The sequence below is a fragment of the Dioscorea cayenensis genome, unplaced genomic scaffold (genome assembly GCF_009730915.1).
Source record: "Dioscorea cayenensis subsp. rotundata cultivar TDr96_F1 unplaced genomic scaffold, TDr96_F1_v2_PseudoChromosome.rev07_lg8_w22 25.fasta BLBR01000614.1, whole genome shotgun sequence".
Taxonomy (NCBI): domain Eukaryota; kingdom Viridiplantae; phylum Streptophyta; class Magnoliopsida; order Dioscoreales; family Dioscoreaceae; genus Dioscorea; species Dioscorea cayenensis.
In genome coordinates, this window is record NW_024087005.1 from 36,875 (window position 1) to 64,001 (window position 27,127).

Below are 27,127 nucleotides of genomic sequence, written 5' to 3' on the forward strand. Positions count from 1 at the left end.
TCTCAAGGGAAGCAAACTCAAACCGAGTTTCAAAAGTGTATGTCAAAGCGTGCCTCATCACCATTAGAGCTCATTCACACTGATCTAGTTGGACCAATCAACACACCCTCTATAGGAGGTAATTCATATTTCTTCTTATTAATTGGTGATTATACAAGATACAGCTGGGTATATTTCATTCAGAGAAAGTCAGATACCTTTCTTTAGTTCAAGTAATTCAAGCTCTTGGTTGAGAAACAGTTCTCACTTTCAATGAAGATTTTGCGCACTGATCGTGGTGGTGAGTTCACATCCTACGAATTTAAAGCTTATTGCAAAGACACCGAAATTCTTCATCAATTAACTGCTCCACGGACGCCACAGCAGAACGGTGTTGCGGAGAGGAAAAACAGAATTGTTACTAAGATGGCCCGGACTATGTTAAAAGAGATGAAGATGCCTTCCAAGTATTGGCAAAGGTTGTCTCCACTGCAGTCTATATCATCAATCGCTCGGCAACTACAGAACTGAAACTCCAAACTCCATTCGAAGCATTGTTTGGAACCAGATCTAGAGTGGACCATCTTAGAGTTTTTGAGTGTTTGGTTTATATGCTAGTTGATCCTCAACAGAGAACAAAGTTTGACTCCAAGTCACGAGCTGGAGTTTTCATTGGGTATTGCAATCAATCAAAGGCCTATAGAATTCTTGATCCTGATTCTAAACGTGTACACATCAGCAGGGATATTCATTTTTTTTTAGAACAAAGCCATGGGATTAGTCGATCTCAGCTGAGTCAAATGTATTAACTTATGAGCCAGCACGTGAAGAAGGCGGGACTCAAGTTGATGAAATTGCTGATTTATCTCCACCGTTTGATCAAAGCCATGAACGGTCTGATGGATTCCAGAGAAAAATAACTCTTCGTCCAGATGAAAATAATGAAGATGTTCATATGATCGGAGAAGACGGTACCGCTCCGGCGAGGTATTGAAAACTCACTGACATTTATAATTCTTGTTCCCTTGCACTCACAGCTGATGACCTTGTCTCCTATGAAGATGTAGCAAAGAACAACAAGTGGATCGCAGCTATGAAAGATGAGATAAGCGCGGTCAATGAAAATAACACATGGACGTTGACTACTTTATAAGAAGAGGAGAAGGAAATCGGTTTGAAGTGGGTTTTCAAGTCAAAGTTCAAACCTGATAAATCTCTGTTAAGGCGAAAGACTCACATCATTGCAAAGGGCTATTCACAACGAGAAGGAATTGATTTCGAGGAAATCTTCTCACCAGTCACTCGAATGGAGATCATGAGGCTGTTCTTGTCCATTGGAGCTCAAAAGGAGTGGAAGATTTACCAGTTGGATGTGAAATCCACGTTCCTGAATGGTGAGCTCAATGAAGAGGTTTTTGTATCTCAACCAAAGGGTTTCACTGTCATCGGAAAAGAAAACCATGTGTACTGACTTCACAAGGCTCTATACGGACTACATCAAGCTCCTAGAGCATGGTACAGCCGTATTGATACTCAATTTCTTCAAATGGGTTTTATTCGTAGCAGTAATGAGCCACAGTATATCCTAAGAAACATTGTAGTACTGATGTTCTTCTCCTCTGTTTATACATTGATGATATATTATACATGGGATCCTTGGAAGACATGTTATTTAAATTCAAGGAGACAATGATGATTACATTCAAGATGTCTGATTTAGGACCGATGAGGCACTTTCTTGGTTTGGAGGTGATATAGAGGAAGGGACATGTATTCGTATCACAACAGAGGTATGCAGAGAATCTTTTACATAAAACGGGATGATGAATTGCAAATTGATTGACACTCCGATTGACTCAAATGAAAAGCTTCACATGGATGATAACTCCAGGAAAACAGATTCTCAGAGGTACCGAAAGATGGTTGGAGGTTTGCTTTATCTTACTCATACTCGACCTGACATCATGCATGCCGTATCTATAGTCTCCCGATTTATGCACTTTCCAAGCATGCATCATTTAGGAGCTGTTAAAAAAGTACTTCATTACATTAGTGGAACGATCATATATGGAATTCATTATTACAAGAATGAAAATTTCAAGCTACTCAGCTACTCAGACAGCGATTGGGGAGACTCTCAAGATGACTGGAAAAGCACCATAGGGTGGGTGTTTTCCTTAGGTTCTGGTGCCGTCAAAGAAGCAGCCAGTCACTACCTTATCGTCCACTGAAGCAGAGTACATCTCCTTGACTGGCGCTGCTTGTGAACTAGTTTGGCTCCAGCGATTATTAGAAGACCTATGTGAAATGCAACTTGAGTCAAGTGTGATTTTCTTGATAACCGTTCAGCTCTCTTTATTGCCAGAAACCCTATACTTCATGGGCGTACAAAACACATTGATATGTGTTTTCACTTTATAAGGGACCTTATTAAAAATGACTCAGTAGATGTGAAGCACTGCAGTTCAAATGAGCAGTTGGTTGATGTCTTCACCAAAGCCTTACCAAGATTCAAGTTTGAATTGTTCAGAGAGGGACTAGGAGTTGGTGAATTCTCAGATCAAGGGGAGTATGTTTGAAGTATTGGCTGATATGAGATTCTAGGCAAAGTGGGAGCAGTGTTTGAGATTTGTCTGGTGATGCAGGATAAACATCGGAATTGTGAGCATGAAGTGAAATAAAGGAGCTCAGCATTTTTGTGTTTGTATTTGATGCTTTAGTTTACTTTTACTGTAACAAACTGTATGAGTTTGTATGTTATCTGGCAATTATGTGAACATGTCTTACAGGTGTTTGCATATATGCCTGTATTGTTAATGAATGAAGTATGACTGAATATGAAAAAAACTCTCTGTTCTTCTTCTTTATTTTTCTTCTTATATCATAATTCAGTGAGAACAATAGATTGAGAGACTAAGAAACAATATCAGAAATACATTTGTTCAACCTTTCAATCCTATCAAGCTCAACGCAAAAACCTTATATAAAATTTTAAAAAAATAAAAATATAAAAAAAAACAAATACATCGCCATCTTTAAAAAAAAATCACTAAATAATGCAACAGTTTTATTGAGTATTTGGCATAATTTTGAGTCTTGTACTAAAAAAAATTAATTAAATAGAATTTCCTTAAAATTTTAATCTCCTTTTGTTTTTACATGAATTAGTTTCATAATTTTAACATTGAAAATATAATTTTAATTTTTTTTAAAAAAAAACAAATTTAGGTGTCCAAACTCTCCAACCATCAAATTCTTATTGGGCTTAGGCCCTAAGCCCAATTACCATTTCGGCCCTTCATTTTATAAACTCAACGGCTACATTCTCACTCTCCCGTCTCCTTCTTCCCCCTTTTGAATTCCAAATTTCTCAGATCTCTCTCTCTCTCTCTCTCCAATGGCTGCCAACGCTACGACGCCGGTGAGGGCCTCGAACGCCAAATCCCATCCATCTCCAGCCTCCAGGAAGCACAGTCAACAGGCCTTGATGAATTCCTCGATTGCCTCTGATTCCGTGAAGTCGAGGTTCGAGGCGTTCAATCGGCTTCAAGCTGCGGCGGTGGCGTTCGGTGAGAAGGTGCCCATTCCGGAAATCGTCGCCTTAGGTGGGCAGTCCGATGGGAAGAGCTCCCTCCTCGAGGCCCTCCTTGGCTTCCGATTTAATGTCCGGGAGGTCGAGATGGGCACCCGCCGCCCCCTTGTTCTTCAGATGATCCATGATCCTGATGCCTTAGAACCACGATGCCGATTTCAGGTCCATTTCCCTCTCTTTTCGATTAAATTTTCTTGATCTTATGGAAACATAAAGTGAAAGCTTGGATTGGCCTAATCAGTATCTGAAATTGATTTTCGTTTATATAGAGATAGTGGCGTAAATCTGTTTGAACTTTTCTAGGGTTTAGCTTTAGCTGCTAGTTTAATTTGATAACTGGTGTGATGGCAGGAAGAAGAGTCAGAGGAATATGGGGGTCCGATTGTTTTGGCTTCTGCTATAGCTGATGTTATAAGGTCGCGTACTGAGGCACATCTTAAGAAGGTCAGAGGTGCAGTTTCTGCAAAGCCAATTGTCATGAGAGCGGAATATGCTCATTGTCCCAACCTTACCATTATTGACACTCCTGGTTTTGTCCTCAAGGTGTGATTTTTTTTTTTTTTAAAGAGAAACTTTAAATTTGTTTTTATGTGTTTTTGCTGAAGTTTACATTTTCCACAGGCAAAGAAAGGGGAACCAGAGGGCACACCAGAGGAGATCCTGTCCATGGTGAAGTCCTTAGCAAGCCCCCCTCATCGCCTTCTATTGTTTCTCCAACAGAGCAGTGTAGAGTGGTGTTCTTCGCTGTGGTTAGATGCTATTCGTGAGATTGATCCTACTTTCAAAAGAACAATTATTGTCATTTCAAAATTTGATAATCGACTTAAGGTCCTTGCCAAATCCTCAGTTAATATTGCAGATTTTAAAACATCTATGGTAGCTTCTCTGGTACTACTTATTGTGCTTAATTTCTCGTGTGATGATTGCTGGCAGGAGTTTACTGAAAAGTGGGAAGTTGATAGCTATTTAAGTGCCGGTGGCTACCTTGGAGAGAACACCCATCCATTTTTTGTTGCTCTGCCCAAGGATCGGGGAGCAGTAACTAATGAGGAGTTCCGCAGGCAGATTTTTCAGGTAGATGCAGATGTGAGACGGCATTTGCGCGATAATATTAAAGGAGGATTCAATGAAGAGAAATATGGGCCCTTTATTGGTTTTAGTTGTCTGAGAGAATACTTGGAAGCAGAGCTTCAGAAGAAGTACAAAGATGCAGCTCCAGCAACACTTGCTTTACTAGAACAACGTTGTGGTGAAATCACTGTGGAGTTGGCTCGCTTGGATACTAAGTTGCAGGCCACATCTGATGTTGCTCATCTTCGAAGGTTGGCTATGCTACACACAGCCTCAATATGCAGCCATGTGGTACGGTCTCTATGAATGTTATCTTCTTGTTTCAACAGGTAGTTCTTGTAAAATTTTCTTAAGTATTGCTACTTTACGTTGGTGAAGGGTGCATTACTTGATGGGGCAGCAGATCCTGCTCCAGAACAATGGGGGAAAACAACTACTGAGGAGCAGTTAGAGAGCGGCTTTGGGAGCTGGCCTGGTGTGACTGTAGCTATGAAGCCTCCGAACTATACTCTCAAACTCTATGGTGGAGCCGCATTTGAGAGGGTGATGCATGAATTCCGTTGTGCAACATACTCACTGGAATGCCCTCAACTGTCAAGAGAGAAGGTATATTAAAACTTCTTATTTCCTAACAAATATTCAAATAATCCTGCTTGTAAACTTTGCGTTTGTTTCAATCTTCTTTTTCACAACAGGTTGCGAACATACTGCTTGCGCATGCTGGAAGAGGTGGGGGTGGGGGAATATCAGAGGCAGCTGCAGAGATAGCACGGGCTGCTGCTCGGGCATGGCTTGCTCCCCTTCTTGACACTGCCTGTGAGAGGCTGTCCTTCATTTTAAAAAACCTCTTTGACCTTGCAATGGAGCGCAACCGCAACCATGGCTCAGATTGTAAGTGGTGATTTTGCTTATACCCTTATATTATTTTCAATTTGGAAAATAGGCTTATGCGCTGCACTGAAATTATGTTCAAAGAGTTTTTGACATGTCATTTACATCATGTATACCTTTTATTGACAGACTGAATGAACACATCCATGTTTAAAAATTCAATCTTTCTAAAGGGTTTAATTTAGTAAACTACGCATTAACACTTAATGTGTTTACAAACTACCACCTGACATTTTATCCAATAAAATGTACCACTTACAGTTTCTGTATATTAAATTTTCTAACATTCTAATTGAGCTATACTTCCTGTATGAAATTGTTGAATTTTCTTACATTGTTGGTTATGGACTATTACTTTGAACATGTTCAGACGGAAGAAATAATGGAGATATGGATGGCTACATTGGATTCCATGCTGCTTTAAGGCGCTCATATAACAATTTCATTAGTGAACTCTCAAAGCAAAGCAAGCAGCTAGTGCGACACCATCTTGATTCAGTTACTAGCCCGTATTCCCAAGTTTGCTATGAGAATGATCTCCAAGGGGGATTTGTTTCTGGTTCAAGATTCATTCACAAGTACAATCAACTTCCCACAGCCTCATTTTTTCTTGATCTGTCAGAAGGTGCTGCTTTAGGAGATGAGAAGTTGTTTGTGGATCAAGAGAACATACCACCAAAAGATCATCAGCAAACTCCTCCTGGGAAAGGAAATGAAACTGAAGCTCTCAGAGAAAGCCAGCTGACAATTCCAGAGACACCTTCCCCTGATCTGCCAAGTGACGTTATTCATGGGGCTAAGAAAGAAAATGGTAATTGTGTGGAAATCGGAGCAAGAAAACGGCAAGCAAGAGTTATAACCACTGGAAGGAATTCAGATTCCTGCAGGAACCAAAACGCTAATCTTCTGGGTGCTGGTCATTTCGGCTCAAAACCTGGGTCGTCTTATTTTGATATTTGCTCCCTAGCTGCTCAACACTTTGCAAGAATACGTGAAGTGCTTGTTGAAAGAAATGTGTTATCTGCCTTGAATTCTGGATTTCTAACTCCTTGGTAAGCTTGTAATGCTGCTTATTGCATCTGCAATATTACACACCGATTATATATGTCATGATTCCATGAGCTGGTAAAACCACACACCCATAACTCTGCATTATTTGTTGCCATTTATTGTTTTCATCTTTCCTCTTATTATTTCATTGTGACTGAATTGTCAGTGTATCCTTGTCTTCACTTATCCCACATGATAGTAAATATACGTTGCTATTTTTTTGCTTGCATATGCATTGTGTATTATAATAGATTTTTTACATTTATAAGCTAACCCTTTTTTGCATGCAGTCGAAGTAACTTGGTTGTGGCACTTGGTGTTGAGCTGTTTGCTGTGAGTGACGACAAGTTCATGGACATGTTTGTGGCACCCGGTGCCATTGATGTTCTTCACAGTGAAAAGCAGTCCCTCCACAAGCGTCAAAAGATACTGCAATCATGTTTGAGTGAGTTCAAGAATATAGCTCGCACACTATAATGGAGATCTAGTTTCAGCTTACCTTTTACTAGAGAGAGTTAAATGCTAGTTTTCACGTCTGGTGAAGATGCCAATTTGTCATGCTGATGGTTTCGTCTACCGGTGAGGAAGGTCTTCCTCATCCAAGATTCCTTTGTACTTGCTCTTAACATTTCAATAATTCCTTGAAATTTGTGAGCCTCAGTTGTTTTTCCTTCCTGATTTGCGCAAGCATTATGTACTGAAGTATTTAATACTTCACGTGTAATCTTCCCATGCAAATGCCTCATGCTTGATGTTTCAATCTGTATTTTGTGAAGCACACATTATCTTAATGTTGGCCAAACTCTGACAAGTGTCAAGCACATGTTATTGCTAATCTTGAAATATTGTTTATATATGGGGCTTCTATGTGTTTGGCAACCAGTTGTGTTAGTTGAAAGCACTCCGTGAAACATGTCTCTGTGGATGATGCATCACTAATGCTTGTTCGATAGTCTCGAAATCATGTTCTTTTCTATATGGCTTGTATGAGTTTAGCTGCTGGTTGTGTTAGTCAAGAATAACGTGGCAAAATCCAAGTATGATTTCTGAGCTACTTTCAGATTTTGTTTTCATGAAAATTGAGTTAGAAACAGCCAGTGTTGTTGTTCACAATGTTGTTGCACACAATGCAAAGTAACTAATACTTACCTAATCTATTGATGTCAGCAGACATGAATCATCAAGGATTTGTTCGCAGGATGACCCTTGTTCTGGCTCCATCTGTTAAATACTGTCAAACTGTACTTCAAGGAAAGTATTAGTACTTTGCGGTCTTCGTGGCTTGTCTGGAAGCACTCAGACTTTCCGGGTATGCTCCTTCAATTTGACCTGCATTTCAATCATGGTAGACTGAACTCCATTTGTACTACTAGTTGCAGCATGAGATCTTACGTAAATTTGAACCATATATCTGTCATACGCCTAATCCCATCCTTTAGCTATTCATTCTATTTGTAGAAAGTCCATTGCATGCCAAAACTTTGGTCTCTTGAAAGTAACCTCATTGAATGATTTTTCTGACTTGTTCAAAGGTTTGAATTTTCTTTATAATGATAATGTTACTTCAATGTGAGGTTTAGAAATATATAATAATTACATCATCAATCCTGCTCTAGTTTGGTTGGATATCTTCTGCAAATGTATCATAGTATGTGTGTGATTAAATAATATAGTAATATGCAATTAGTTTCCAGGGATACATGTCTTTTTGAAAAAAATCTTATTGCAAGGCGTGTGTCTTTGTTTGAGAATGGAACTTTGAATGGAGGATGGTGACTCAGTGACAGGGACACTAATTTCCCTACGCCGACTTTGAATTTGCATAGTCTTCCACTCCGCCCATTTAAGCCCACCAAACAGAGCAAAGCAAAGCAATCAATGATAAGGGCCGTGGATGACACCCCTCTCTACCCTCCCTTTGAGCTTGGAGAGACAGCGGAGGTTGAGGTCAGTAGTGTGTGAGCTTGCCATTGTTTTCTTTCATCTCTTCATTTTTTCTCCCTTTTCTTTTGGGGGGGGTATCTTTTGTTATTTTCTGTTATTATTTAATGAAAAGAAGTGATTTTGATGTGGCGCTTGTGCAAATGAAACAGTGCCTGTTCCTTTTTTTTGGTGTTTGTACCCATTCTTTTGAGCTGCAGAGCATATGTAGGATGAGGTGAGTAGTGAGAGCTTGCCTTTGTTTTCTTCCATCTCTTCATTTTTTCGTTTTTTTTTGCCCTTTTGTTATTTTTTATTTTTATTTTTTTTGGTTATGGGTTTCTGCTTCTTGTTCGTGGATTTTGTTGGGGCTTTGGATGTGTAAGAAAAATATGGGATTTTCTTTTCTTTATTGTTCTTGCTTTTGTTTAGAGTGTAGGTAGGCCTTTTTGGTCAAATGTGGGGGCAAGAGTTTGATTATTTTTTTTTTTATTATGCAATAATTGTTTGTTTTTCTTTTTGTCAAAGTACGCTTGAAGACTTTTGTGTGATTTCTCTGTCAATGGAGAAATATTGGTGGTGTCTTTCTGTTTGTGAAGCTAGTGGGGCCTCTCCTTTGTTGCAGTTTGTGTCAAAATTCTCTGTTGATTTGTTTTTGGTTTCTGGAAGCCCAACAACAGGTGGGATATTTTTCTTTTCCGTTAATTATAGCTTACCTTATTGAATTGACAATATAGATATATGTGATGAAGTCAAAAAAAAAAGTGGGATGTTTTTCTTTTCCACTAGTTATAGTTTACATCATAGAATTGTCATCTAGATATACATGAGGAAGTTCAACGAAGGATGGGATATTTTTTTCCCCACTAACTATAGCTGATATTGTTGAATTGTCAATATAGGTTCTTGTGTTGGAATTTGTAATCTTTTCAAGATTTTTTTTTCCTTCACTTAAGGTCTGGCAAGGAGTAATTTTTGTTATCTATGCTATATTCCCAACAATACATTAGATCAGGCCTTTCCATTCTATGTTTCCTAAGTTCTGGTTCATTAGCTTGTGGGATTAATGGAATGCAAAACAACAAAAGAAGTTTCTTCTCAATCTTTCATATGTAATAATGATCTTTATTTTCTTTAATTCTGTCTTAGTGTTATTGGCATGATAAACTTGTGGAAGTTCAATCTAGTAAAAAAAAAGCCTTCCTTGAAACTTGGTTTGCTGCTTTAGAAATTTTAAATATGATTTGATTTCTACTTGCACGAAACTAAAATGATGATTCTACCTTCAAATTGAATGCCATTGTTTTTGTCTGTGGTTTATCTCTGGTACGTCTCCTTCTTTGAATGAAATTCACTTTCTATGTAATCTGATTTTGAGTTCATTTGGTGAAGGTCTATACAAAAGTCTATACTTCGTTGTTGACCTTGCTTCTTTGATTGGTTGTATAGGTTTCCAAGTAATGGCTTCACTAGATGAAACTTCTTGGTTGCAAGGCCCCTGGCTCAGCCTCGTAGTCTGATTCTTTCAGTCTTGGTACTTCTTACAGAAGTTTGTTTGATTTAGCAAAAAAGAATGGAGGAAGTTACTAGCTCTTGGGTGAGGAGGACAAAGTACTCGCGCACTGTTTGCCACCGTCTTGATTCATGTCAATCACCACTGTCTGTGATCACCATCCAAGCGGACCAAGAATTGAAGCCAAATAGCTTGGGCAAAGATTCATCTAAATTATCATCACCACTCTCTTCCTCCAGTACCATTGACAACTTTGTAAGACAAAAGCCTACTCGCTCAAGATTGTATTCTTCGAATTCACTGCCACCTCAATTTTCTTTGCAGAATGATGGTAATAGCAGGTTGAAGCCAAGGAGAACTAGTTTGGACTTACCACACTTTTCTTTCTTCCCTGATCAAGATCAGAAATCAAAAATACAGCACTCTTTGAGGAATGCTCAAACGGATTTTCATTCTCATAAATCAAGTCTGTTTAGACATAAAATTCCATTGCTGTCTAAGCCAAATCAAAGGTCTTTGTCCCCTATTCCCACTACTGTCCTCTCTGATACCTTTAAGGAAGCTAGAGCTGATGAAAAGAGATTCTCTACACCACCCCCCACCAGGAAAGGTTCTGAAAAGAGTATTTTTGGGAATTTGTTCTCAAAAGAAGCATGTGATCGTCGGTTTCTCAGTTCCGTAACTCCTGAGATGAGTCCAAGCCAACATTTTCATCACAGAGGGAAGGCTATTTCTGTGGTAACTACAAATGAGTGGATGGTTGATCTTTCAAAGCTGTACCTTGGGCAAAGATTTGCCTTTGGAGCTCATAGTAGTTTATATTATGGTATCTACAAGGATCAAGCTGTTGCAGTTAAAATTATCAGACAACCTGAGGATGATGAAAATGGAGTGATGGCTGCTAGACTTGAAAAGCAATTCACTAGGGAAGTCACTCTTCTTTCTCATCTTTATCAACGTAATGTGATAAAGGTAATATAATTATACACCTTTGCTGGTTTCTAGTCTTCAATTTTTTTTTTCTCTATGGTTATTTGATCCCCTTAATCCAGCAGTTAAATGTCTCAGTGAGCATGCAATTGATCATATTGGTTGTGGCATGAAGCTCCAAGATAGGAAATTCTAGCTTCTATGTGTTAAGTCTCTACCTCATAAATTACAATGCCATATAGTCTCCGTGCTGTTATATAACCACATTTTCTTACAGCACATTGAAATTTTATTGTGATTTATAAAAGTTTCTTGATAAATGGTTCTACTATCCTTGTGCAGTTGGTAGGGGCATGTAAAAAACCACCTGTCTTTTGCATCATCACAGAATATCTCTCTGGAGGCTCCTTGAGAACATTCCTTCACAAACTGAAGCATAAACCACTTTGTTGGCCAAAACTTATTGCAATCGCTCTAGATATTGCCCGGGGAATGGAATACATTCACTCCCAAGGTGTTATTCATCGTGACTTGAAACCAGAGAATGTTGTCTTTGATCAAGACTTGTGTGCTAAAATTGCTGATTTTGGAATTGCCTGTGAGGAGGCATATTTTGATAAACTGGCAGAAGATCCTGGTACCTACCGTTGGATGGCGCCTGAGATGATTAAACATAAGCCTTATGGACATAAAGTTGATGTGTACAGCTTTGGCCTAGTTCTTTGGGAGATGGTGACAGGAACTATTCCTTATGAAGAAATGATGCCTATCCAAGCAGCTTTTGCTGTGGTTGACAAGGTATGCTACCTGGTTATTGCTGTTCTCTTTTACCAAGTGATCAAATGTCTTTGTGAGTATATGAAACTCAAAAATTTTTAAATGTTTTCTAGCTCTTGTTTCTCGTTAGGGACACTGCTGATATAACTTTTTTAAAAATAGCTAAATGTTTCCAATATAAAATTTAAATTATATCTGCAGTTAGCTCAATTTTGATTGAAGTATGGAATGTATGTCCTGTTTGCTAACAGAAAGACTTACTTTGATGTTTTCTATGGATGATCTATTCCTTTTCTTTTATTGTGGTCCCTGCTTTCTTCTTGTCTTATCAAGTATGAAAATATATGGTGTTGTTTTGTTTCTTATATGTAAAAATGAAAATCTTTACTTCAGTTCTTTTGGAAATGGCATATAAATCATCAAAGTTTCCTGGTTATGGTGGCCCATTGTTTGATTATTTGGTAGAAGTCTTGTTCATGTTATAATAAGTTGGAGCAATATATGAGCCATTGAAGGTTTCTGATATGTATGTAATTTATAAAATTATGCACTTTTCAGAACCTGAGGCCAATCATTCCCTCTGAATGCCCAGCAGCCTTCCGAGCTTTGATTGAGCAATGTTGGGCATTGCATCCAGAGAAGAGGCCTGAGTTCTGGCAGATCGTAAAGATGTTAGAACAGTTTGAATTCTCTCTTGCTCAAGATGGAACACTTGACCACATAGCAAACCTACCATGTCATGAGCGCAAGAAACAGCTGGTTAACTGGATCCAAAAGCTTAAACCCTTGCAAGCTGATTGTTCAGGACACAAGATGATGCCTAAACTTAGGGTAACATCTGGCTGCTCTAGTTTTTTATGTTTTATTTTATAAAGGTTGTTTGCAAAGCTTTACTTGAAGTTATCATGCCTTTTTTAAACCTTATTTTATATGGATAGTCCAATGCGGCCTGAATTTTTAAAACCAACTTGGTACTTTTTGCTCATGTATAAATCCTTGATGTTATCTATTCATCATCTTTGCTATTTATTCATCCAAAAATGCAGAGGGCCTATGAACTATGTTCTAAGTCATGCAACTTTCATGGCTTTTGTGCACTGTCATGTCATGTTTGAGGTTTTGACTCTTTAAATTTAGTTCATAAGTGCATGTATTAATTGTTATGTGAGCATTTACATTACCCCAATTAATAGTTGTTTGATTCCTATCATTGTATTGCTTGAGTTTTTCAATCTTACGCACTTTATGAAACAGTGTATCTATATATATATATATATATGGCAAACATTTTAGACAAGAAAACTAGATGGGTTGTAGAGATTGACTGCTTCATCTCACATTCATCATCAAGCATGACCTAGTGAATTTGATGTACTCAAGGAGCCAAAGCAGTCTCCTTTGAATTCTTAATATGTTTACTGTCCTGGTGATTCTTGCTTTGTTTACAATGGTGTCATTATTAAGAAACATCAAAATAAACAAGGTTGTTGATTTCTTATAGTCTTACATCTGTTCCATATTTGATGGGTACTTTTGTCCAAGCTTAACCATTTGACTGTTAATAGTTACGAAGTTGAAAATTTCTGATAATTTTTAGTTAAAGAACTTTGCTTGGAATGAGTATTTAAATTTTTACCCTTTTTTTTTGTTGTTGTATGCCAGAACAAGCAATCTTAAGGATGACATGCCATTGTAAAAGATATCAAAACTCCAGTTATAAACATCTCAAATTCCTTGAAGTTGTGTGTTTGGCCGGCTTAGCTGTGGTGACAACAAGGTAAAATCTTATTTTTGGTTGTGCTATTTTTATTGATTTTAGTTTGCTTCGCTATATTTATCTTTTGTCTTAATTCTTTAGCTTTCATATTAATGGGCTATTGCAGTTAAAATAAATAAATAAAAGAAGAAGATTATCGTAAGAAAGCATGCTATATGAGATCCAATTGGTCTTGGTGCATGACTAGAATAACTATGCTTATTTCACTATCTAAATCATGCATAAATTCCAGAAGAAACATGCCTTTGTGATCACAAGGAGCTTTTTTTCAATTTATTCATTTAAGTAAATATGCTGTCAGGTCTATTATATGATTAATAAAGTCCAATTTACAATGATGCTTTGTGAACACTTCAAAATGAACCATCTTGTCCATGAGCTTCCCCAGCCTCTCTGCCCCCTGCCCGGGTTTAAGCAATGAAGAATCCACAACCTCAGAGGATGGTGGGCTTGCAGAGCACCATCCTCCAGGAACAAAGTCCTCATTACTCCATTGTAGTAGCTCGGCATCAATCCCGTCGAGCAAGGCATCATCATATTTAAACTTGCGGGCAAATGATACATTGGCAGTGATCTTTTTTGAGCCATCATTAGCAGAAAGCTTGCGAGTGTGCTGCTTTGGGGTGTTGTCCCATGTGATATAGTGAAGGTCATGGTTCACTATTGTGCTGATAAACTCAGGTGTATTGCATATAACTGTCTGGAAGTAGCCTTCCGGCGAGGAAACAAAGTTGGTGTAGTACATAAGGAGAGTCCTCGGGAGGTCATTCCAGCCCATATACAGAACTCTGAATTCTCTCGGCAAAATCATCCATGCAGAACCTGAACAACAATGTACATGCAAGATGAATTACCACAAATCAAAGCAAAGCATGGACATGTTAATGTGCTGTTGAGATACCAGTGAAGAGTTTGAACACTGTCAGAAGTTCTTTGGCTTCCCTCTCTTGGCCCTGATACTATGTCCATCAATTAGTAGTAGTGCAAGGAGGGGGAGAGGCAAACGATCAATGTACTCTTTCCATTCAAGTTTTCGTGTATGCTCCACAAAGTTCAGATTCCTTGGCAGAGATGAGAAAGTGTACAACATGTCTGCAAACAGAAACTTTGCTTAATATCATCAGCAATGCCGACACCAGTGATTAAAACAAGAAACATACAGTCTCACCATCTTGAGCAACAAGTGGGTAGTCAGAAGCGCTGAGGTTTATGAACCAGTCCCATTCCTTGCTCATCTTCAGTAGGATTGTGCACGCATGGAGAGTATTAGCAACCATCATTGGACCTCCGAATGTATTCATGTTTGCTTTTGATATCACATGTACATTGCCAACCTTGGCAAAGATTGGATCATTTGCGATGTTAGAAGATAACTCTAATCTCTCTTCAACAGGTGACTCCAAATCAAATTGAACAATGTACCAGTTCCGAGGATGACACAGACCACGCAAGGTCCTCTATAGCTCATCTAACTCACCCTTTGATCCAGAGACAAGGTAAGCAAGGCGCAGAACGGTTGAGTTGTTTGTTGGTGGTGTGGGAGGTGAAGAGAATCCATGGTTGATGGAGATGGTTAATGTCTGGTTAGTGAGGATGGAGGTTGATAGTATTGACAGTGTAGATAGAAGAGAAATGACTTATATTGAATGTTGTAAGTGTTAGATGTATATGTTAGATGTGTATGCATACTTATATGTATTCTAGCTGTATATATGTATGTGTATACGTACATGATGGATATTTTTATTGTTTCCGCCTATATGTAGACCACAATGGTTGTTGTTCAGGAATAACCAGAATGAAGTCATTCTCTTCTGTTCTCTTCTATCAGTAAGAATTAGGAAAATACATAAGAGTGTGCTGGTCATCAAAAGGGATTTCCATTTCTTCTCCATTTTCAGGTAATCCTGATAATATCTTAAGTTTTCGACTATCCCTCCATTTTTAAAGCCGAAAAATTCATCGGTATTGTAACACTAAGGACTGCAACACTAATCATTAGTTGCCATGCTGATATCTTTACTATGTTTTTTATTGGTAGGATCAACCACTAACTGTTGTCCTATAACTTCTGGTTCGGATAGAACAAGAGATTCGATTCATTAGAAAAATGGTGGCAGATTGAGACTTGGCATATCAAAGTTTATCTTAAGGTATTATGTCAACTGATAATTTTTGTTAATTTTTTTATTATAGATCCAACTGCTGTCCAAGAGTTTGTGTCTGGTTTTGTATTTTTGTACATAGTAATGATCAATAGAGACATTTGGGATGTGTTTGTAGTTGTCTATTGAAATGTGTTCCCATAGAACATAGTGAAGGATGTGTACCATGGTTTGTCTTTTTGGCTATATTTGTGATGCGTTTTGTTTTTGTTTTTTTTTTTGTAGTAAGGTGATAAACACCAATCTTAGGGACATACGCGAGTAAGAAAATTACCACATGTCCTCACCTTTTTAAACGTGGGGGAGTGCAGTTAGAGGGAATTGAAGTCGCGTTTTTCCTCATTGGTTGTGTGGATAAAAAAATTAAAATTTTGTTTTTAATATTTATATCCTTTAAAAATTGGTGTAACATATTTGCCCTTGTGAGTTTTTTCATGCATATATATCCTTCTAAATTTTAGATTTTTACACATGCCAACAGTAATAAACAAATGCGGGGTTGGCAAAAGAATTGATATTAATTTGGCATACATTTGAAAAAATCTTGAAAACTTGGATTATTTTCACCATTTGTTCAATCTTTTTCATTAAACATTAGGCAAATACATTGATGCATGCAGTTGAATAAAACTATTTGAAAAGTCATTAGTCTTGTTTAATAAATCTCAAATCTCAAACCATATAATTTATACATTCCTGAATCCTAAACCACTCTTCAATAGTATATTCACAGTTTACCAACCTTCTCAAATTGAATTGCTACACAAATGCTCCACAGGAAAAAAAAATAAAAATTTTTTTTTTTTAAAAATTTTTTTTTTTTGGGGGACTCGTCTATACATGCATACAAATTCACAATCCTTGATCCATATAGAGAGACTGCAATTGTTCAACATCTTTGTGGTTGCTGTGACAGTGAAGTACATTCTCACTAAGAAAATCACTGAATACGAAAACCTCATTACCAGTCTGGTTTCGCATTTGGATATATCTTGATCTCTTATAGCCAACACAAACCCGTCTAAGGACTTCTTTTATCCTGGTCTTTGATTCGTCAATGCGAACCAGTCTGATGGCTTCATGAATCTGGTTGTCGTGTTCCTTGAGCATCTGAATGGAAGAGCAATGGCCTGGACCAATGATGCTCGTTTTCCTTAGACTTGTAACAAAGCTGTTGACAATATGAAATAATATCTTTCTCTGATAAACAAGGTTGCAAACAAGTGCAAGAAAATAATTTGCATGGATGAACAAATGAAGGCATGTGAAAGCATTTTTACTGCAGAAAACCATAACCTAACATATTATATAATGTTTTGCTAGCAACAATATTTATTGAAATAGTTTCTCAAGTAGCAGCTACCTAACAATGTATTTTCACATCAAGGACACCCAATATAATTCTAATTATGCCATTTAAAACACAGAACTCATGAAAATAAATCAATCTCAGGCAACAATGTTGTTAAGAGGAAATATATCAGAACTTCATTGTATTTACTACGTTATGGTTCCATATGCTTACCGAAGTTTGGTGTCTGCTGCTGCAGTTTCTATCTCTTTTCACCAAGAGCCTTCAGCTCCAGATACCTGATGCTTATATTTCCAGTAGACATCTGAGGACTTGTAACCAGATTCTAATAATGTATCAGTTGGAATGAGAGCCTTCCAGACAATCTTGCTTGGCCTTCAACTGTTGATTCTGATAAACCAAAGAACTTGAATGGGAGGTTTTATCACCATAAGATCATGAGATTCTTCGGTTGCTTTTATAACAGAAGCTGGCCTAGTAGGTGACCCAGAAAGCCAGAACCAACTTCCTCCTGATGTGGATTGAAATTTTCATTGATTCTGCAGGAATTATAGTCAGTAGCTTGCCTTTTCCAAACAATAGTATTTAAAACAGGCAAATTATATTCCATGATACTACATAAATAGCCATGAAATACATCAACTATTCAAAGTATGTTAAATTCACACACTTTGCAGATAAAAAATAAGAATTAATTTGTATAGAGAGACTGAAATCAGATAAGCTGTAAGATGTCCGCATTGCATACATTTTGCAAAAAACATATCAATGGAGTTACAAAAATGATGGGAAAGTTTTTTATGCTAGGCTCGTCAGTAGGACAATCATGAGGTTTTCTTTCTTGGCTTAGAGCAACGAGAATGTGTTATGGCCAGATAAAAATGAAGTTCCCCAATATAAGAAACACGGGAATCAAGGTATCTCTCTGATTACATGATTATGTTTCTTATTCTAAGCCCTTGATTGAGTTTAAATTTTCACAAGCAAAAATATATCACTTGATTGCACCTTTTTCTTGCTTACAAAACAATCCCAGGGAAAGAAGTTCAATATCTGCATACTGATCACTGCTCCTATGTGTACTGCTAGAAACAAAACAAAGACATATTTGAAGTATCATGTGTTACAGAAATCCATTGTCTATTCCTATATCACAATTCATAAAATCCAAATGGAATTGACACTCGGAAATAATTTAAAATTAGCCTGCATGAAGATCATATCAACAACCCAATAAATACAGCAACCTCTATTCTCATAAAACCAGAAAGAATAAATAGGAAAATCAAGATCATTTGATTTAAAGGCTATAAAAATGTCATTACCTGCATTAACATTGAAGCTTGACATTGACAACAGGTAAAACTAAAAGAGCTACTATGTGAAATATTATTTGAAACTTATTTGACCTCCAAGTTCAAAATCCACAAAGGACGCAGAGTTGGCTATATATAGCACAAACATGATGACAATGACATACTGATCTGACAAATTAAGAACAATACAATTAACTTACAAAAAGATTTATATAAAAGAAAAATCCACTCCAGTGCATATGCAAGTTAACGCATATAGACCTTCTGTTAGCAGAAAGTATGAAATAACTTTGATATTATACATGTGAACCAACCATATTATCCTAAATCGATTCAACCCCAAAGGTTAAGTTGATAGGAAAAGAGAAACCCAAACTGCTAGATTCAAATCCAAATTTACTAAATTAACCAATGTGTACTATTAGTTATTCTTATAGATAAATGTTCTTCGAAAACAAGCAAAAGGAAATATTTCCTACATATGAATTCATGGTGCCCCAGTCACAAATGGACTACTTTAACCTTCTAAGGTATGCACACTTATTCCTTAATGTTTGTGCCTTAAAGCAAGCATCCCATACCTTATAACCTTCATGTCTGTTGCTGTATTTATTAGGCATTTATGACATAAAAAACAAACTCTGGGATTATTCATTAGATTATTAAAGATATTTACTAGCTTAGGTTCCCTAATTCAATTTTTGATATGTACGATAGTAAAATTCAAAGTCTCAAAGGACATGAGAAAGTTCTCCACAACGTTTAAGTCTCTTCAACCATCCAACTTGGTCAAGGATGAGTTTTGAGGACCGATTATCTTCTCACTGTTGGTACAGTATACGTCCATATGGTCATTTTTTTTCCCATTTTGCAATATAATCAAATTTCCAGAGAAAAAGACTTACACTCCTCATGTTTATGCATGTTTACATCTCTAAAGTGCCATTGCCACAAACCTAAAATGAAGATATAGATAACTACAATTTTATAGATCATATCCAGTAGATAACTACAATTTTATAGGTCATATCCAGCACATGACCAAAAAATATACTCTAGCACACATACAGTTCACAGAATATTAATTTCATGCACATAATCCACATAAAATTAGCAGATAAAAGAATAACAGAAATCACCTCTGATTGCCCAGGCATGATAGGTTCTCCTGCATAGAGTTCAGAAAGAAAACAAACTGTAGTCCATATAAATCCATGGCATTCCCATAATTATTAGCCCAAGTGAAAGCTCCAGAGGTCTATATCATAATGTTATCACCCAACTTGTCAATGGTTAGCGATGCTCAGGGTCCAAGAAAGTCGCTAAGCCAAAGTTGGCAATTTTAGAATGCCATTATTGTCAATCACAGATTCACAAGATTGGAGCCTTTGATGTTCCTATGGAGAATCCCATGGCCATGACAATGATCAAGTCCGTCCAAGAGTTGTTGCATATAACATTTAACCTATAGGTTAGAAGCAAAAGATAATGAATATGAGCCTGCTAAGAAAAAGCCAAAATGCACTAGAATCCCACTTGTAGGTCTTCATTCCTATAATACAAAGACTTACAGGACACCATTAATCATGTTGCAACCACAAATCATCAACTCAAGAGAATACACAGGGGACTTTATAAAATAAATGTTAAAAATACTGATTTTATGATTGTTTTCCTTATAGCATGCGACTCTGTGGACTTCACACACGGTTAGAAGCAAGATCATGTTCCATGTACTCAAAAACAAGCCACAAGCTGCAAGACATCCTTGATATTGCCAGACCCTCAAACATATTCGGATGTTCCAGTTTTCATAAAATGAGATCACTCTGACCATGAAAAGCACACTTCCATGCTTCAAGTTATCAAAACGTATTTTCTTTAGAGGAACAAGTTTCCCATTGTCAAGATCACAAGCCATATGTACTACGTACCTTGGCCAATCTGCTGTAAGTGAAATGGATAACTAACAAAGTTCATCCAAATGTAAACCTTGGCCTTTTGATAACAACTACAAGCAGAAAAAATGTATAATGTCAGCTGCCATTTATAGGAGATCTCCCCCAACAATGCAGCATTTAATTTTCCAAAATATATTATGTTTTAGTGAGATTTACAAGTGCTTAAAAACACCAAACCTGCTTTGAGTTTGAGGAGTCAAGAAGAGAAAAAGTGAAATTATCCACCAAAAAGAATTCTAAGATCCCAGAAAAATAGCAATTGCAACATTCAAATCAAACATGATCAGTTAATAACCTAAAGAAGGATCACAAGCAATGCTTAATTACTTCACCAATTGGCATTTAACCCGAAAAGTATTGAGCTAATTACGTTGCTACTAAGCTTAGACTATCGTCTGATAAATGTGTGTGAAGAAATGGCTAACTCTATACATGCTCAGGACAGCATCAAATAGTTCACTGATAATGGGTACTGAAATTTTCACTCACCAGCATCATTAATGTGTCCTTTTGAAATAAAAAGGATTCGATTGAGTTAAACAAACATAAAATCGCTAATAATGCATCACATTGTATAAGATTTAAAACACAAATAAATTCTCGAAACGGGTATTCTATCCAGTAATTCAGAAAGAAGAAAAAAATGGAAACTTTGGTGAACCACGATCCCTGAATTAAACAAAGGAAAAAGAAAAAAGCTTACTTTATCAAGCATCTCAAAAGAATCAGCACGCCACCGCACCCAACCTCAAATAGCAAAATAGCATCCGCAGCCACAGCAGCCAGCCAAGCCGGAGCTGCTCCCCTTCCGAAGCCCTCGGAATCCACCGCTCCGGCCTCGTCCTCCTTGTCCTCTTCTCCCCATCCAAACCACCTTTCTGTTTCCTCTCCCCTGCATTCACCGAAACCCCAACCCCTCTTCCACCAGCCACCACCAAATTTGGGAGGTTCTCTGGTAGTGGAGCAAGCCCCGCAGGCAATGCCGATAGTCATCGATGGCTTGATCCTCAGAACAACACCGATTACGGCGATGCGGGAGGATCGATCGCCTCGCCGTGGAGATCCACGAGGATGGTATCGGGGTTTCTAGGGTTTCATTTGGCTTCGCGGTTTTTTTTTTAAAAAATAACAGAACTTTCCCTCGCGTTTTTTTTCTTAATAAAAATAATTAAAAAATTGTGTTTGTTGATTTTTATTTGTTTTTGTTAATTTTATTTGATAAAAACATCATTATATAATTTACAAATCAAATTAGTTTAAATTGAGTATTTCATTCAATGTCTGATTTATTTTTTAATTTTTAATTTTTAATTTTTGAAAGAATGTGACTGATTGGAATAAATATTTTGTAGGAGTATAATTCAATCTGTTGACCAATCAATTTTTTTATTCCTAAATAGTACTTTAATTGGTTTTTAAACATTCTTTGTATATAATATTAGTCCACTTCACACATTGATTATATGTATGACCTAATAAAACATTAAAATAATAATAAAAATAATAAAAGTAATATTAAGTTGATAAAAGATATTTTTGTGTAAAATAATTGAACAAGTTCAGTAATTTAAACTTAAAAAAATAAGTTATGAGATTTTTTTACGATAAGAACAAACTTTTTATTAAAAAAATAAAATAAAACAAACACAATATGTCATGTGGTATTTGCCTACAAACATAAAATAAATATAAATAGAGCATTAATAAATAAAATAAAGATTAAGCTAACAATTATTCTGGTATATCCGTTTACAATTTTATTTTATTTTTTTGAATTATGAAGATATACTTAATACTCCTCGTATATAATTAATATTATTTTGTATAATATCTATATAAATATTATTTTTCTTTTTTTTTTAGTATTATGACAAAGAGCACTATATACATAAACTATTATATATATATATATATATATATATCAAAGATTACTAAATGAACTTTATTAATTGATTCACCTATTTTATAAAGTTGCAACTGAATTATCTTCAATAATTCTATTCTTCCACGATTATTTTTTTATTTTTTATTTTTACACAATGTGACAAGTTATCCTGTATATACATCTTTTATTATTAGCTCTCAACTATGCATTATAAACAAAGGTGGAGAGAGCATGAGTCAAAGGGGTGCTCCCAACTTAATTATAACATATAATAATATGATATGCAAGACTTGAAACTTTTTAATATGAAACTTTTTTTTCTACTTCACTTAACTTAAATTTATTCCAATGATTTTTTTGAATAATATCTTCAAATCCTAAAAAAGTAATTGCACACATATATTCACAAAGAAGTTGTAATTTTATTGAACACCATCATCTTATAAGTTTTACTAAAGGGTTAGTTTAAACGGTAAAAGATTTGTTTTTTCCACTAGTTTATCACCTTACCGAATTGATGGCCACTATCACATGAAATTGTAAGTCACCTTCATCATTTATCATAATTTACATTTATTTCAAATATGAGTTGTGATATGTCAATAAAATAAGTATTAATAAATCTAAAACCAATACTAAATACATGCCTCCACTTCCGTAATAAATGAGTGTTAAGAGTTCGAGTTCCTTCAAAAACATGGTTAAAAATTTGGGTGTGCGTAGGGTGGTTTGTCCATATTATCATATATATATATATATATATATATAGAATAAACATAATTCATGAGCATTCATAGAATGTTTCTAGATTGAAAAGGGGAGAGAGAAAAGTAAGAAGAAAGAGACTTAGAGGAATTAGTATGGAGAAAAGAGTGCAATAGTATCGGTAACAGTAATCAAAGCATTGTACTAGGTTAAGAATGGGGTGAGAGTATGCTGGGTTGTTTATATATATATATATATATATATATATATTTTATTTATTTATTTATGAGGGTTGGTGCGTATAGGGTTGGACGGCTCAGATCAGCCGTGTCCTATTGTGGCAATGATCAAATGATCCAAAATTCATCATAAGTGATATTGTTCATCTCACTTTTAATTATTAATGAAGATATTGTTTATATATTAGTGTTTATCTAACTTTTTACTATTTATAAGGATACTGTTTATCAATAATTATTCATCTTACTTTATTGTGTTTGTGCATCCCAAATCAAATCCATTGAATTTGAAATAAACGGTGATCAGCGAGCGTTCGTAGATAATGAATCTATAAACATTTTCAAACCCTCATATATATAATAAAAAGAGAATTCATCAATGGACGTCCGCAGCTGGTGAAAAGGTAGTGACAGAGAGATAGGCATAATCAGATATATGTATGGTAGTAGTAAAAACAGTATCACTTTGTACTTGCTCCCGAGATAGATGGTTGAGGTGTTTATTTAGTTTATATTAGTTTTAATTTTTGGTATACTTATTGTTATAATTATGAATGAACGGTTCAAATTAAATTAGTATACATCACGTTTTTTTCATTATATATATGTTTATAGTACTGTGCATCCGACCCCATACTATTTATAGCATTATGGAAATTACTGTTAAAACTATTATAAAAGAGCATTATTATATAAAATAAATTTGTAGAATTAATTTTTATGAACGTTCGTGGAAAAGGCCACCTCTAATAAAAATAATAATAAACATGGCAATAAACTTTAGTAGGTACTATCACTTTCTAGGCCAAAAGGTTAAAACATAAAAAATAAAAATAAAAATGGTACAAGTCTTTGGAAACTCTGCAAGAATTATACTAGTAACTTGAAACTAGCAATGGGCCCATGGCCTTAAATTATCAATCATACAACCCACCATTTACTAGCATATATATATATATATATATATATTACAAGCCCATCTACCTACCATACATTATTTGAGTATGGATTTCCATGTTTCTGCATTGCAACTTAGGTTTTGTTATTTGACAACTCATCTATGCACATACAAAGGTACACACTTCTGATGAACATGGTACAATAAACCAGTGCAAGCCACCTAACTTGCTTTCTTAGTCAATTAATTGAACAGCAAGTCTAGGCTAATCAAAGTAGGCAAGACACAATGGAGTGTTAGAAAACATCTATCTTTCTTTGTGTTGTAAACAAACGTTTATCTTGTTTTGAATTTTTTTATATTTAATATTGTTTTTAAAAAATGAGTATATTAAAACTAATAAAACACTAAACAAACCAACTAAAGTTAGTTCAAATGACAGAGATTTACTTTACTTAAGTCATTATTTTGGAGTTCAAATATTAATTTGTGTATAAAAATAAACACATGTTCAGAGAGAGATTTTTTCATAGAGCTTTCCGTACTTTATTTAAACTTTTTAAAGTCCACAACTAATAAAAAATTGGTGGTTAAAGACAAAAATCAACATATGTTATTATCTATTTAAACCATCAAATTCACGTTTAAATGATTATAAACTCATGCAACAAGAAGTTGATATGTAGCATTATATAATTAAAAAAACAATACATTAAAAAACATATTAAAGGAATATTCTCACGTAATCTAATCAGACAAAACGTGAGTTCTGATACAAATATTTAATTATTATTTCACCTAATTTAAAACTAATACACAATCAAAAAGCAAATATTACAAGTAATTGTAACATACAATCTGATTAAACTAAATTAACATCAACACAAATATTGTATTCACCTTTTCTTTTCAGATCAAATCCATATTAATTAAGGTTCACAAATAAATAAATATTAAAAAACAGAAATAACTTTCCCATCAATTAATGCATTACAACTAACAAAAAAAATAATTACTCATTTATTAATTTATGGTGAAAAAATGATGCCATATTAAAAAAATATATAATAGAGATAATGGTATTTTTTATACATAATATAATAAAAGAGTTAGTATTTCATATTTAAAAAAAATAAAAAAGATAATACTACTTTTACCAATAATGTAATAAAACAGCTAGTATTTCATACTAATTTAAGTAAAAAATAAAAAATAAAAAATTGGAATTCACTGGTTCAGAGTGACTGACCAGTAAAAATTACTATTTCAGCAAATAACACATGTTAAAAAAAAATATAGACAAATATGACATGGTACAACCATTATAGAGTAGGAGACATGGATAGCATTTAACAGTGATGACAAGAAGAAGCTCAAACATAAATGAAAGCAAGCTCACACATGGCCCCTTCTTCCATCTTCCTCCCAAGCTTCTAACCCCACCCAAATATCTACAATTTCACTCCCTCATCTTTGGCCCCTCTCAAATCCAATCCAATCCAATCCAATCCAATCCGCACATCAAAATATAATTAATCTAATCCATTCAATTTTACAATTTTTTCACCCAATTATAAATAATTTATGGTCAGCCGCAGACGTGTATACATAAGTGATGAGGTATTTAACTCACTTGTACCATTAATGTACGTGAATTAAAATTCAATGTACGTGTGAATTGAAACTCAAATCTGCCTTTTTCACAAAGATACAAACACTCTACATAAAAAGACATGATGTTGATAGATAAAAATAATAATAATTTTTTATGTCAAATAAATTTATATATATATATATTAATAAAATTAAAATTATTATTTAATTTAATAATTTAATAATAAATAAATAATGGTTAAATTAAACAGTAATGAGACGGTTTAAAGGTCACATTAATGCCAACCCTTGTCTTTCTCTTCTTCTCTACTGCTACTAGCCTACTACTACTACCGCTACTAGTGCTACTAATACCCCCACCCTTTCCAACAATTCCCATTCTCACACTCCATCTCATTCCCAAGTTCCAACTCTCTCATCATCGTCTCTTCATCGGATTCGGGTACATAATGATCAACCGATCCGACTCCGAAACCAGCGTCCAATCATCGACCACCACGTCATCCTCCTCCCCTTCATCTCCGCCGCCCGAATCCTCTAAACGCCCTAAACGGGTCCGCGATTCCAGCCGCCACCCGCTTTACCGTGGAGTTCGGATGCGGACTTGGGGCAAATGGGTTTCCGAGATCCGAGAACCCAAGAAGAAGTCTCGCATTTGGCTCGGCACCTTCCCCACGCCGGAGATGGCGGCTCGAGCTCACGACGTCGCCGCTCTCAGCGTTAAGGGTGACTCAGCTATACTTAACTTCCCCGAGTTAGCCGCTTCGCTTCCCCGCCCGGCGACGCTGGCTCCCCGCGATGTGCAGGCGGCGGCGGCTAAGGCTGCTGCTATGGAGCCGGTGACGGAGCCGGCGCCGGATGAGCTTGGAGAGATCGTTGAGCTGCCGCGACTCGGTGATGAGTGGCTTGACTCGGCTGAGTTCGTGTTTTATGATGACTCGTGGGCGGGTGAGCCCGGTTTGTTCTTATCGGATTCGGGTTGGCCCGATGCGATCTTGCAAACGGGTCTTTTGTGGGACTATTAATGGAGCTCCGATAAGTCTTTCTCTCTTCTTAAGCCCTTCTCTTTTTTCACAGGGCCAAGGCAATCCTTTTAATATTTAAATTTTGGGTGCTTGTGCTTTATGTATTATTATCTATTTTATATCTACATTTGATGTGTGAGTTTTTATGGTTTTAATTTCTCTCCCATGGGAATGAAATGGGTTTGGTAGGTGGGACAAATGTATAGTGTTTGGGAGAAGAAAAAATGTAGAATGAGATGTGTGAATTGAACTTGTCCAAGTCTTTGTAAGCTTAATAATCTCCTTTTTTTGTTTTTTCTCCCTTTTTTTTCTTTAATAAAATATTAAGATTGCTATTTTGTATTGCTATCAACCAACATGTTAGTGATATTTTAATAAGTTATATATATTATTGTGATTATAAATAAAAAGAAAAAGAGACCCCTTGGAAACAAAGGACACAAATCAACTAAAAATAGAGAAGTTTGTCATCATAAGGAGCTTGATTACTTCCAATTATATTTTAGC

General features: G+C 35.9%; 5 protein-coding genes across 14 annotated transcripts; 3 read left to right on the top strand and 2 right to left on the bottom strand.

Moving 5' to 3' along the window:
- The first annotated feature begins 3,325 nt into the window (after positions 1–3,325).
- LOC120254753 (dynamin-related protein 5A) lies at positions 3,326–7,477 on the top strand. Its single transcript, XM_039262789.1, has 8 exons — positions 3,326–3,733; positions 3,923–4,114; positions 4,193–4,399; positions 4,505–4,933; positions 5,021–5,248; positions 5,338–5,533; positions 5,904–6,585; positions 6,874–7,477. The coding sequence occupies exons 1-8, from the start codon at positions 3,377–3,379 to the stop codon at positions 7,058–7,060; spliced, it is 2,478 nt and encodes an 825-aa protein (XP_039118723.1). The 5' UTR covers positions 3,326–3,376; the 3' UTR covers positions 7,061–7,477.
- A 283-nt stretch (positions 7,478–7,760) lies between these two features.
- LOC120254757 (serine/threonine/tyrosine-protein kinase HT1-like) lies at positions 7,761–13,928 on the top strand. Of its 7 annotated transcripts, none has more exons than XM_039262796.1 (9): positions 7,761–7,892; positions 8,278–8,530; positions 8,677–8,741; positions 9,032–9,183; positions 9,953–10,988; positions 11,289–11,744; positions 12,282–12,554; positions 13,386–13,500; positions 13,802–13,928. In XM_039262796.1, the coding sequence occupies exons 5-8, from the start codon at positions 10,077–10,079 to the stop codon at positions 13,398–13,400; spliced, it is 1,656 nt and encodes a 551-aa protein (XP_039118730.1). In that variant the 5' UTR covers positions 7,761–7,892; positions 8,278–8,530; positions 8,677–8,741; positions 9,032–9,183; positions 9,953–10,076; the 3' UTR covers positions 13,401–13,500; positions 13,802–13,928. The 7 variants fall into 7 exon arrangements, with proteins under 7 accessions (XP_039118730.1, XP_039118735.1, XP_039118731.1 ...); XM_039262801.1 differs by lacking the exon at positions 8,677–8,741 and having other exon boundaries at positions 9,953–10,271; positions 10,341–10,988; XM_039262797.1 differs by lacking the exon at positions 8,677–8,741 and having other exon boundaries at positions 8,365–8,530.
- LOC120254758 (beta-glucuronosyltransferase GlcAT14B-like) lies at positions 13,510–14,894 on the bottom strand. Its single transcript, XM_039262802.1, has one exon. It carries the CDS (start codon positions 14,309–14,311, stop codon positions 13,778–13,780), a length of 534 nt encoding a protein of 177 aa, XP_039118736.1. The 5' UTR covers positions 14,312–14,894; the 3' UTR covers positions 13,510–13,777.
- Positions 14,895–16,483: 1,589 nt separating this feature from the next.
- Positions 16,484–21,355, bottom strand: LOC120254759. 4 transcript variants are annotated; one of them, XR_005534726.1, is made up of 4 exons: positions 20,958–21,355; positions 19,433–19,758; positions 17,191–17,516; positions 16,484–16,836 (listed from the first exon to the last, which is right to left on the bottom strand). XR_005534726.1 is itself a non-coding variant. In XM_039262803.1 (2 exons), exons 1-2 carry the CDS (start codon positions 21,245–21,247, stop codon positions 19,665–19,667), a joined length of 384 nt encoding a protein of 127 aa, XP_039118737.1. In that variant the 5' UTR covers positions 21,248–21,355; the 3' UTR covers positions 19,323–19,664. The 4 variants fall into 4 exon arrangements, 2 of the variants coding, with proteins under 2 accessions (XP_039118737.1, XP_039118738.1); XR_005534727.1 differs by lacking the exon at positions 19,433–19,758; XM_039262803.1 differs by lacking the exons at positions 16,484–16,836; positions 17,191–17,516 and having other exon boundaries at positions 19,323–19,758.
- Positions 21,356–25,946: 4,591 nt separating this feature from the next.
- Positions 25,947–26,691, top strand: LOC120254760 (dehydration-responsive element-binding protein 3-like). Its single transcript, XM_039262805.1, has one exon. It carries the CDS (start codon positions 26,045–26,047, stop codon positions 26,618–26,620), a length of 576 nt encoding a protein of 191 aa, XP_039118739.1. The 5' UTR covers positions 25,947–26,044; the 3' UTR covers positions 26,621–26,691.
- Positions 26,692–27,127: the final 436 nt, after the last annotated feature.

Excerpts from the sequence above, each read along its gene's own strand:
- LOC120254753 (XM_039262789.1), top strand. The coding sequence starts at position 3,377 with ATGGCTGCCAACGCTACGACGCCGGTGAGGGCCTCGAACGCCAAATCC. Across the intron at positions 4,115-4,192 it reads CTCCTGGTTTTGTCCTCAAG|GCAAAGAAAGGGGAACCAGA; the intron begins GTGTGATTTTTT and ends CATTTTCCACAG. Across the intron at positions 5,249-5,337 it reads CTCAACTGTCAAGAGAGAAG|GTTGCGAACATACTGCTTGC; the intron begins GTATATTAAAAC and ends TTTTCACAACAG.
- LOC120254757 (XM_039262796.1), top strand. The coding sequence starts at position 10,077 with ATGGAGGAAGTTACTAGCTCTTGGGTGAGGAGGACAAAGTACTCGCGC. Across the intron at positions 10,989-11,288 it reads ATCAACGTAATGTGATAAAG|TTGGTAGGGGCATGTAAAAA; the intron begins GTAATATAATTA and ends ATCCTTGTGCAG. Across the intron at positions 11,745-12,281 it reads CTTTTGCTGTGGTTGACAAG|AACCTGAGGCCAATCATTCC; the intron begins GTATGCTACCTG and ends TGCACTTTTCAG.
- LOC120254758 (XM_039262802.1), bottom strand. The coding sequence starts at position 14,311 with ATGATTTTGCCGAGAGAATTCAGAGTTCTGTATATGGGCTGGAATGAC.
- LOC120254759 (XM_039262803.1), bottom strand. The coding sequence starts at position 21,247 with ATGACTATCGGCATTGCCTGCGGGGCTTGCTCCACTACCAGAGAACCT. Across the intron at positions 19,759-20,957 it reads CTTTTGAGATGCTTGATAAA|GTTAAATGTTATATGCAACA; the intron begins GTAAGCTTTTTT and ends TCTAACCTATAG.
- LOC120254760 (XM_039262805.1), top strand. The coding sequence starts at position 26,045 with ATGATCAACCGATCCGACTCCGAAACCAGCGTCCAATCATCGACCACC.